Source organism: Petromyzon marinus, chromosome 26 (genome assembly GCF_048934315.1).
Source record: "Petromyzon marinus isolate PM22_M1 ecotype Great Lakes invasive population chromosome 26, UKy_Petmar_22M1.pri1.0, whole genome shotgun sequence".
Lineage (NCBI taxonomy): Eukaryota > Metazoa > Chordata > Hyperoartia > Petromyzontiformes > Petromyzontidae > Petromyzon > Petromyzon marinus.
In genome coordinates this window covers 9,086,510-9,098,847 of record NC_133692.1, presented here as the reverse complement: position 1 = coordinate 9,098,847, position 12,338 = coordinate 9,086,510, and the positions used below count along the sequence as shown (strand labels likewise).

Here is a 12,338-nt window from a genome sequence, read left to right as displayed (position 1 = left end):
GTGGATCAGGGGGCTAATACTTTTGGCAGAGCATTCGGCCAGCAACTATGAGAAACTAAGGTGCGGAGGATGATGGGAAGCTCATGGAAGGATAGAATAAGCTACATGTAAGTTTGGAATATAACCTCCCAAGGAAGTGTTATGTAGATGTGATCAGATAAGAGTGGTTGTGATGACTGAGGTGTATTTGCATAATATAATAGGGCAGGTTACTGAGATGTAATGAAAGTCAACATGCCAATGTGCCCATAGAAGAACAGTTTAATCACTGTCTGTTGCTTGCTATGACAAGGAATCGGATATCTTAACATCGATAAAGAAAATGCAATCATCCTGAGAAGTGAGCAAAGTAGTGTGGAGAAGTGTATGTCAGCCAAAGGAGAGGGGACATGCCCAAGTAGACATCCACTTGGGAAATGGTGCAATGAAATCAGTCCTGAGGCAGGTGCTGGATTGATTGTTAATTTGTAGGACTCGGGAGATGGTGACATATTGGTGACATGGCTGATGATGATGATGAGTGAGATGTGTGTGGGTTATGCCTAAGCGTTCTATACTAGCCGATACGTTCTATATGTATATGGGTTTATACACAATATACACGAGCCCAAACGTCAAATAAAGTTCAAGCAGCGAACCAAATAGTCTACATCTGGGAGCCTCGCTGACTTCTGTACAGAACTGTTATTCTTCAGCCGTGTACTCGCAACTTTTAAATGTTGACGTGACCCCATTCAGGAGCTTCACAACCCCACTCACGAGGTTGCTTTTTTTTCAGAGCCACACCACGGCCACATCTGTTAGTTGTCCCCTGCTGTCGAGGATGCCGGTGCTCTCACTGGCTACAGCGTTCCGCACCAGCAGCATTTCACGCCACCCTTTTTTTTAATGCTTTCCAACTGAGAGTTGGAAGCATTCGTGCATTTAGCACGGTGCTTCCGTAGTGGGGAGGGTACCACTATAACTCTCGTAAAGATGATGCAATGTAAATGAAACTGAAACGTAACGTTGTATTTAGTTAAGGCCAAATGTATTAAAGAGTTGCTTGAAACTTTGAGAGATAATCTGGAGCAAAAAGGACCACTGTATTTGCTGACGTGCAAATGCATTCTGCCCTGACGGCAATCTGTCTGCTTCCACTTTGCTAGTGAATTATTTCTGAGGACAAATGCATGTGGGAAAGAGTAACACAATCCATACATATGCATGGCCTTCTTATACCTCTCGGGAGCAAATAACTCCCTATACTTGCAAGCGCGCATGCATCGTGTGCTATTAATATCTCTTCAGCTAAATATTTTGATTGTCAGAAGATTGTAATTGTTTGTAATTGTGTGGTTTCAAAAAAACGTTATTTGTTTATGATGTAATGTTTGCTCAATTATGTGCTGTTTAGTTAAAAGCTCGCACGTGTAGATCGACCCGTTCATACATGAACACGTGCGTTTACTGGTACATCCATGTGAACTTGTACACGTGTAGGTATTGTTTCACTTCCTCTGATATTCCACCATTGGTAAGCAGCTTTAGCTGGACACCTGTGAAAAAGAGTTCCGTAGCTCAGTGGGTTCTTCCAGCTTAAATAAAAATTTACATGTCTATGTGCATGAAGAATTGGAATAGTGGTGTTATGCTTAGTGCTCGGCATGTTACGATGCATTGATTCATATATTAATTCAAATCTCATGCTCATGATAGGTCAGCTCGGCCCTGATGGTATCATCACTATCACCACCGAAAAAAATCGTACGTGGCACTGACCTGTGACACTGTTGTATCTATTTATATTGAATTTCTTTCACACTTTACGTAGCCAACCGTGCTCATCGGATATGCAGGGGAAGGACAACAAACTGTATCAGGAATAACGAGTGTTCACTTACAATGATTGCCTGAGCAGACTGGCAAGGTTAATGAGGTGTATTGGTGTGTGTGTGTCTGCGCGTGTGTGTGCGCAGAGGCGAGTCTGGTGCAGGTAAAACTGAAAACACTAAGAAGGTGATCCAGTACCTGGCTCACGTCGCCTCTTCGCACAAAGGACGCAAGGATCATGGTGCTCCCGTGAGTCCAACGTTGCACTCACCCCGAACTGGCATAGATTTTTTTACCAAAACTCATCTGACACTCCAAACTCACACCAGGGTTGCTTTAAGCTCACATTGATATAATACCAAATTCATCATAACGGTCTCCAAATCCAAACCAGACTCGTTAAAAACTTGCACCACGTTCAAATAAATATTGCCCTAAAGTCTCCTGATAATTCACCTCAAGCTCTCCCCAGATGTATCCCAGACTATTCCCAATTTACCCAAAAATTCCAACAATTTGGATTGTTTATCAAGCTAAATTTGTCTTGTGTATTTAGAACTAATCCGAAAAGTTTTCCATTGGTCCATCCTCATCACATGGGGTGTGCCGTACAATTATTGAACACTTGCTCCCTCTACAGGAAGGTCTATTGAAAATGAAGGGAACTCTCGAGTAAGTGGAAATGTAATGAAATGTTAAAGTGAAATCTTGTTCGCCTGTGTTTTCTTGACAGCAGCCACTAGTTTTTGTATTGCACAATGGAGACTAAATAATAAAATTAATTGGCAAACATTAAAAAAGGCCTTTTAATCTCCATTAAGAATAATTCTGAGACCCTTTTCAATACATTGCTGGATCCATTGCTGCATAAAGGCCTCCCTCCCCATAGGATCTCAGTCAATTAAGGTTGTTTGATTACTTCATGCCTGTCAGTTGCGTTTGGTGAAGGGGGGCTGATTCTGAAATCACTCTCCACTGATGTTAGCTGTGGGCATCAATCACACCTTCATTGAGTTTATTGCGCAATGTGCCACCCATTTAACAACCGTTATTCGAGAGTTAAAACTGCATTGTCGGTAACTCATTCCCGCAGCACATCGCGACGTTGAGTAGACATGGCAAAAAATGTATATTTAAGTATCTACAGATACTCACAGATACTATCAAATGTGGCTTCATTGGAACCAGACTGATCATCAAATTTTGAATACGATGACATTTGTTGACCTTTGACCTTTTTTTTTACAAATGCACAGTTAACCAACGTAAAAATTACAACAAACCCCTTTTGTGTGTTCCCTAACGGCAAAAGTCTAATTAATTCAACTGATTAGCATTCCTTTTCATTAACTATGCAGTTTCCATTCCGCGAGTCCTCATCTTTGGATGGGCGTTTGCTCATTCAGAATAACATTTATTGGTCAGGTTAGCAATCTAATGCCAAATATCCAAGTTTAAATCACACCATTCGTTAAGTTCATTTGATGGTTACGGATGATGTTGTTGTTGTTGACAAATTGTGCTAATTTTTATCTTCCAACCCTCCTCCCCATCACCCACCGCCGCTGACGCCGTTACTTCAAATCTCCGTGTGCCCTGCAATGTGTCGATTCGCTTCTCTCAAACCCCCTCCCCAACAAACCCCCAACGTTGCTGCAGAAAGCGGCGGAGATTTCGTTTGTGAGTAGACCATATGCCCAGTGCTCCTGTGCCGTGGAACACACACACACGCACACACCCACACATGCACATTTACCATTTGACAATACCATTAGGTTGGCTTTACTGCAGTGTCGAAGGTTAAGTGCAGCAGAAAATACTGAAAAGCTTTACTTTGCATATGATGAGAATTGTTCAGTTTGCTCAAGTTAAAGGGTCTGCATACTCTTAACGAGTATTAGGATGTTGTTCATCTTATTCATTGGCTCTGAGTTAGTGATATAAATTCCACATTCCTGTGGTGGTTGGGGGAAGTCTCTCCATAGGATCACTACTTTTGACTTCCAACAAAGTGGTTCTCTTATTGTGAACCCTGGATGAATGATAGGAAGTTCCCCCCCCCCCCCCCATCTAGAAATTGAACTTGCAACCTCCCAGTTTTGAGTTTTATCTGCAAATGCACATGGCTGCATATCCAGCAGTAATTATTGTTTGTTAATCAGTGGTTTAACTCTTTAATTGAGAATTTTAAACATTCTCATTGATAGATCATAAAAACAATGTAAAATGTTTTAGAGTCCCAATCTCTAAGATTTTTGTTTGGATTTTTGGCTTGTGCCATGAGCAAGTAGTGCAGCATATAGATTGTTGACCTGTTTGTGAATATGTTTTGATTATCTCATGTTTGGGTGTTCTCCATATTCTCTAGTTTTCTCCCATGCGCAAAATTAGGCCAGAAGGAATTGGATTAGCATAACAAGCAGCACCCTTCTAAAAAGTATACTTCATTCTCAGTGAAGCTTTCCTGCCTGAAAAAAAACACATTAAAATATATAATTTAATGACATTTTTTTTATTTTGTAGTTTTTTGCCCAGCAAATATATTGCAAATGTACGAACATAAAATGTAAAACAGATTAACAAAACAGTTATAAAAGAATGATGTAACCAGGTATTTTGTCGTAAAGCCAACCAATGTGTTGTATAACACACCAGAACTACACCAAACCATTGCATGCATGACTCCATACATGCTTTGCACGATCGGCTTTGCATGCATATTGTTTCATATGGCTTATCGTTGCAACCCCACACAGCAGTGATGATTTCCTGGATGTGATACTGCGTGACCATATAAGGGAAGGCAAATTCTAAAAAAATGCTTAGAAGAATGATGTTCAAGTCTCTTTGCCTCGAAGTGCTTAACTTTTGAAATTCCTATTTTGAACCTTTACAAATTCCTACGAGAACTGAGGTTTTTTTCTACATTTTTTTAGCCAGGCACTCTTGACCAGCCGAGTGAGCTACATGTCAAATTGTTTCTGTGTTTAGGTTATTGAGTCTCTCACTGGATTCTAAAAATTGATTTAAAAAATGTACTGTTGCCAACTTTTAAAATTGAGTATGAATGAAGATGGCAGGGCAGCTCAAAGGAGCTCATAGTGGCCATGTTCGAGGACTGAGCCCAACACCACTGAGATCCTGGTGTTTCAATCTCAAGTTATATGGTCCAAGTAAAATGTATAACTGATTGTAAAAAACGATCATTTCTTAAATGTAGTTGTCACTTGACTAAAATTTGCATTACGGACTATGACATTGGAACACAATCAATACCTCTAATGAGTAATGCCACATGATCGTAAATTCTCCATCTAATAGCAAGCGTGACACTGATTTTTTTTAAATATCATTAGTAACAATAATGGGCTGCAGGAAATTGCTGGGCAGCTATAGCTGTAACCACATTAATGTTACGGAGGCTGGTGTAAGACTTTTGCCCAATGGGCTCTCATAGCTTCCAGTGAAAACGAACTGTGTAACTGTTTGGGTCGCGCAGTCACTGTCCTGAGTTTAGCCTCACTGCCCTGTTGGACAACAATGCTTTGTTCGTGATCATTCCATCTCCCTCCCACTGCATGTAAAGCAACAGAAAATGTTCTTCTATGGATGTCTAGACTTTGGTTTGAAGCCCCCCTCCCTATTCAACAACAAATTTGAGTTAATATTGAAAGATGATAAACATAACCACATTTGCATTCATTTACTATTTTTATCTTGACCTATTGATAAAGTGTTACACGTGTATTCATTATATTCCAGGGGTAAATACATTATTTTATTGATAAAATATATTTAATGCATTTGCGTACGTCTAAAGATAGATTACTTTACAGCCCTCTGTAAATCTACTACTGGATTGTCAGTCATGGGGATCGTTTGACCATACTTCACCATGTTGGTCAGCGAGGGTTGTTGAAGGTGGGGACCAGGACCAGTTCACATATCAGATTGTAGCCATGGCCGGGAACCGAACTAAGCTCACTGCCATTCATAGTGTGTTGTAACATTGAAAACTGTCATTCTGTTCATGTGAACATGAACAACACTCTTTACATTATTTGCTAAGAGGCTGTGGTGAAAACTCGACATTCCTATGCCAGGAGATCCAGTCTTTCGCAAAGTACGACGACTATTGGCTCGTTTTATAGACCAAGTAGACCCACATCTGTTTTATGATTGTAAGTCGAATACTTTAACCAGCGCCACCTGGCTGGGAGTAGTGTATATATATGATTTTTGTGATTTTTCTTTGACTAAAAATAGAGGAATAAAATAGTAATTGGTAGGCAGCTTTTGTTCAACCAATTAAGAAACCATTAATAATATAATTTATCAAAAGCCTGATCATGCACAATGACGATTTAAACATAGATTTCATCAAATAGTTAAACATGCTTTTAAAAAAATGCTTGCAGTGGGAGAGAGCATATACTTAAGTGTATCCATGCATATATCCAATGCTGTGTGTACATGTGTTTGGTGTATTTGTGCCATGTTTTGTTATTATACCCATTGCTTCATCATGGATGCCTGCCTCCATTAGTAACATTATACAATTGACTGGTCTATCAATGTCTCTATTTTTCGTAAGTTACTTAAAACCATTGCTATGAAACTTACAGAAAAAAAACATAATTTGAACATTTTGTATAATTCCAGTGAGTTGTAAAATGGATCAGCCAAAATGATTGATAACTGCCATCCATTTCATTTTTACAAGGGGTTATCCAGGTGGCTTGGAAATCTGCTATCTTAAGAAACAAGTTAAAGGAAACCTCCCCATTTACGATGACAGTGGTACAGCCCAAATTTGATGCTTCACACCTCATGCCTGCGTGTCATGGGTGTTTCACTCAGTGGAGCAGTTCACTTATTGTGAGAGGTTTTTTTTATTAATTATTTAATCGAATGAACACTACCTGGATATAACCCCACTGTGAAGTATATGCCAGCCTTCCCGAAATGAAGAAAACATCTCGTACTTAAGTGCTACTTTAATTCGTTTCCATATTTTGGAAATATAAATTAAACTATATATATTTGTATGTATTAATGAGCTGAACAAAGTTGGTTTATACGGGATGGTTGGCACTTTACACTCCTTGTTCAGAGAGCGCGAGATACATATTCCATTTACTCATGTTTGCTGTGTCAGCATGGCTCGCCAGTGCAAGGCATTCATATTTGTACAGTAACATTAGTCTCCATTGTCCATGCACTCACCGCCCACCACACCCACAACTCAGACCAGAGGCGGCACAGGGGCCCTGAGGAAGGAAATGGGGTCTTTAGTTTGGACATTTGGTGCTTGGACAACACTTGTCTCCTTATGTTTGGAGAACAAGTCCAAGTCAATTTAATTTTTTTGCTTAAACACGTGGCACATTTATGGCACAAATCTGCCACCCAAAGTGCCATCACGTTAATATTCAAACATAATAATATACAATTCTTTACAATGAGAAAATATACTCTCTAAAGTTGTTTCAAATATACACGGAGCTTCTTAGCATCTTGAAATTTAAGTTCCAGGAAATTGGGATTCAAGCCAAGGCATGGGAATACAAGTGGCAAAGGGAGGGTGGAATTGTGGGTTCCTTCCAGCCAATCAGAGATGAGGAATTTTAGATCTTGGATGGTATCTAAGCAAATTGGAAAAGCATCTTCCCTCGAGGTGGCTCGGTGTCTCATGGGATTAACAATGGCTGTATTTCATCATTAGACCTCCTTTGCCAGTACCAATATATAATAATAGGGTTTTTGCCTTTTTTTCTGGCAACAAAACTGAAACCTTTTCACGAGGATTCATGTCTGCATTAACCACAATACCTGCAGTCAAAATGCAAACAAGAAAGAAAGCCGTCCCTTGGTGTGGACCAATCGGTTTCAAGGACAATGCATATATTATCATAGTGTGTTTTTTGTTTGCATTTTGACTGCAGGTATTGTGGTTAATGCAGACATGAATCCTTGTGAAAAGGTTTCAGTTTTGTTGCCAGAAAAAAAAGGGAAAACCCCTTTATTATAATGGCTGTATTGACTCACTGAGCCAGCACACTTCTGCAATCCTGGGTTCGAATCCAGGCAGGCAAGTGTAATTAATTGAGGTTAAGTCGTGGAGTCCATCAAGTTTCATGGTATCAGCCTGGTCACCTACAACTGCACAAATAATTTACTGTTTTTTTACTTAATTTGGCCTTATACAGTTAAGTGCTAACATTTCTAATTGTTGGATGACTGACATGTGGTGAACCACTGCTGGGTGAGAGAGGCATAATTGAACTCCCTTCAAAAATAGTTGTTGTTTTTTTAGTCCCCATTCTCTGACATGTGAGGCTCGTCTGAATGACCAGGGGTTTTTAAGGCCATTTATTCAGCTATTGCCATGACTTATGTTACAATTATGGAATAGAGAGAGTAGTGTATAATTGGTATAAAAAATGTGTCTGAAATGTCCATCTGGAATAGACAATTTGGTTTTTCACACATAGTTATGCTTACACTTAAAGTAAATACACACTATACAATTTTCCCTGCTCGTTGGCTCGAGTTAGGAAAGATGTTTATAAAAATAAAACTATGTAAGCACTGCATTGGCCACTATTTAACATTTTTCCCATTAGCCAAGGCAGTCCAGAACTCATGACAAATTATTTTAATGCTCCTCCCTAAACCACAGATGCCGATCTCTTGGTAATATCTCCATAAACCTCACTTATTATTTTCTAAAGCTGTAGGCAAAGAATGTGAGGGGCATTGGTTCCAGGCATGGCATTGGTGAGGTGCCATGTACATGCATGTGCATGTGTAGTGGTGGGTCTGCGTACATTGCTGCTCTTGTTAATGTGCATGTTTTATGTATAGAAACGTGCATGTGATGTTTCTATAGAGCAGCAATTATATTTTAAGTGATGATTCTTGGCATCCAGCTTTTAATTTACAAACCAATTTACACAATGTACACCTCTACTCTGGAATTGAACCAAGACTGTTTTTACCACAGTTACTACAGACATTCGAATTTTAATTTCATCTTGATCGTAATGTACAACCTCCAAGCCACAGTTTAAAAAAAAAAATGAACATCTCCCGGCTATAAAAAAAAAACCGCAGGGCAGCACTAATTTTGTTGCCAGCCGAGAGCCAGTACTGGAAATTTCACATTCCCATTGGCAAGCGTTTTATTAAAAGTGGTACTGAGCTTATATTACTCGAAGGTGTGATGGGTTGTGACAACCCCCATTTGGATTATTATATCCTGATCGTGTATTGTACTCATTGTGATAGATTGGGAGCCAGTTTAACCTTGTCAAAGAGATCAAGTGATCAGATTGTACATTACCACATGATGTCTGATTTGTACAAGGGGGGAGAGAATTGTAAACAAGATTAAATTCAAGTATCTGAGAATTTCTCAATTGAATGCTCAGATCTCCAGGCTTTTAAGCTGTGTTCCCAAATGCCATTCCTCAAGACACCACCATCTGACATCTTTCTGAGTTACCAATATTGCCTTCATTCAAAAACAAATGAAGTCATTAAGATACTGCCTGTGTCAATGTCTTACGTGAAATAGGGAATGCCGATTAATTTAAATTGACACTTTGTCACATGGACTCACACTTAAATCTACACATGCATATCCAAATACAGGATCCTCATGACAAAGTCCAAACTGAATAAGGATTTCCTGGATTAATAATTCACATTATTGTTAGACAGCTCACCGATATCTTTTTGAGTTGTACCATATGTTGTTTGGCACAATATCACAGGATTCACTCCGTTTTTGGAGCTTAAGTCATAAGTTATTTTTTGGGTCCGATAACGTTAAGTAAAATGTGTATCCTAAACCCTCCACCCAACATAGCCAATTCATCTGAACCAAAAAATGTATTTTGAATGATAATATTGTCCGCAAAAGCCGACATGTTAAGTTTTGGGAACTTATTCAGAAACTGAAGTACATGAACCGGAACGTCGAACATCATGCCAAGCAACACAGTAGAACCTGAACACACATCGGAGAGCTATACAATACAACCGCGTAAACCTCCGCTAAATAGTTTTTGGAAAAACGTCATGACATTTATTTTAATCCATGCGCTCTGCACCACGTGTAACGTACTTTGCAAGCATCAGGGCCATGTAGTATCCATTGACCCATAGATTTGTAAGGATGCAAATTTGGTAAACTCGAAAGGGTGTACCGTGGTGTTTCAAGGAACAGCGCTTGGGAAAACCGTGGTTTCAAGTGTGCTTTATTGAGGTGCGTTCATTAAGCCCTGGAGGTTAAGAATTGTTGCTGCAATGTACAAAACCTGCAACTGGAGGCTTGCAAGGTGGTTATGGGCTTCCCCCATGATGGTTAGTGGGGCCAGGCGATATATTTCACTTGCCAGTGCCACCTGCAGTGGCAATACTTTAGTGGCATCAATTTCCTTGCACGGTCAATAAGAGAATGATGCAATAATATTTTTTTAAATGAGTGGGTTATCACGTAATTCACTTGCATTGGACAGATTAATAAATTGGTGCCACTAACGTTGTGCCACCTCATGTGGTACCAATTGCTGCTCTGGCTTGTAGGTTGTGTGATGTTTTGTTGCCACCTTCAGGTTGTGATATTGGAATGATATGTAATACATTTCTTGCTTTCGGGATTGCTCTGCAGAAGTGGTGGTGATGCTTGTTTTTGTTAATGTGGCTTAACTCTCATTGTTGATGATCATATTCTCAACCCACAATCATGAACAATCACAACTGAACTTTCGCACATGCATCCATACTCTTATATTTACACGTTATACCACCTTAATCTTACTCGCACACATGCGCGCACACGCGTGAACATTTACACACGTGCACAATGATCCACTCGTAAACATACCCACTTGCCAAAACACACTCGTACATACCCCTCATACTTGAATACGCATACGTATACACACTCATACATACACACATTCATACACCCATACTCAATACATATGCAGGGTGAACTGGAGAAGCAGCTACTCCAAGCGAACCCCATCCTGGAAGCTTTTGGCAACGCGAAGACTGTCAAGAACGACAACTCCTCGCGATTCGTAAGCAGAGCTGCGCTCCTCCTTCTACATGCAGAGAGATTGAGTGGAGGCTTGGCCTCCAGTGGGTGGCTGCTGGCTGGTTTGGTTCGATCTCCCGGTGCTGCAATTCAAACAATGGAAATATTTCTAAAATCCCCGTGCCTCTGTCCACCTTGTAGTTGAAATGGGTAGGTACACCACAGTTAGTTAATTGGCTGCTTGCATTTGGTGGGGTACGTCAACCTCTTTCAAGGCAGTGTAGAAGAGTAGGCCAACATTCTCTCAAGGGGCTTTTTCTCTAGTGGGAGGCCCTTCTGCCAGCAGTAGCATGAGTAAGAATTCGCAGCGCTGTACCACCTTTGTCTTTCCTACGGTGGGGGTGTGTACTACATGTGTTATAAGCTTAAAGTAACATTGACTTAGGAGGTCAGTGATTGATTTTTCCAGCTCTACACCAGTATCTCTTGAGTACTGGGTCGAAGCCCAGATGTTGGGTGTTGGGATGAAAAATCACTATCTGTGATGCAGGGGTAGAGCTCTGGTATGTGGTATATTTAGAATATCCCCCTCGCGTCAGGTTACTGTGACAGAAGTTATTGATGGCTTGGGTTCAATCCTTGTGACTGGCTCTTTCTTGAGTAGCTCACAACAGCAACGTTGGATCATTGCACCAGCAGGTTTATTAAAGTTCCTGCTGGTCCAGCACCAACCCCAAGGGTCCCTCTTGCCCCAAGCCCCCCAAACGAGCCCCCTTCCTAGGGTCCCTCCTGGCAAAGGCCCAAGTGAGCCCCCTTCTAATTCCTGAGTGGCGACAATCGCAGGCGCTCTGATGCAACCATGAGCCTGTGGCCAAACCATCGCCCTTTCATCCTCCACCCACGAGGTTCTCTAGTTGAGAGAACCAAGGGAGGCGAGGAGCTGAGTGCCAAAAGTGCCATAGCTGGTATTCTCAACATGCAGATAGCTAAGCATCATCGTAATGCCCTAGGTTTATTAAAGTTCCAGCGTCTATGGCTCAATGGCCATTTCTGGTCTCATTTCTGACCCAGTATTTCCAAGAACTTGGTTATTATAGTCTTGGGTAAACTGCCAAATCGCTGCGCGTGGCGCTAACGTTTTTTTATAAATAAATAAATGCGCCGTTTAAAAATAAATTTATGCAAACCAACACACCTGAGGATGACCGTTTGAGTTATGGTCGAAACGTCGTGAGAATTTTTTATTGTTTTATATATATTTTATTATTTTGTTGTTTCTCTTCAACGTGACTTTACCGAAAAAACTAAGAATATGAATTACTGCAGTCACGAAAGCTTTAAATCAAAATTCAAATCAAAACTTGGTTATTAGCCACATTTTATAGATTTGGGGTTAAACCAATTTCTCGGTCATAGCGAGTTTAAAGCTGTTCATTTAATCACAAAATATTACATACGCGATAAAGTTATTCTGATG

The 12,338-nt window shown here is 40.3% G+C and overlaps 1 protein-coding gene across 3 annotated transcripts in view; it reads left to right on the top strand.

Annotated features, from left to right (window-relative positions):
- The window catches only part of LOC116946236 (myosin-10-like), a 111,686-nt gene that overhangs the window by 62,180 nt on the left and 37,168 nt on the right, over positions 1 to 12,338 (top strand). For 2 of the 3 annotated variants that reach the window (XM_032961245.2, XM_032961247.2), the window contains 3 exons: positions 1,959 to 2,061; positions 3,472 to 3,492; positions 10,812 to 10,904. In XM_032961245.2, coding sequence (XP_032817136.1) covers positions 1,959 to 2,061; positions 3,472 to 3,492; positions 10,812 to 10,904 — 217 coding nt within the window. The remainder of the gene's footprint in view (positions 1 to 1,958; positions 2,062 to 3,471; positions 3,493 to 10,811; positions 10,905 to 12,338) is intronic. The other variant, XM_032961248.2, reaches the window with a different exon arrangement.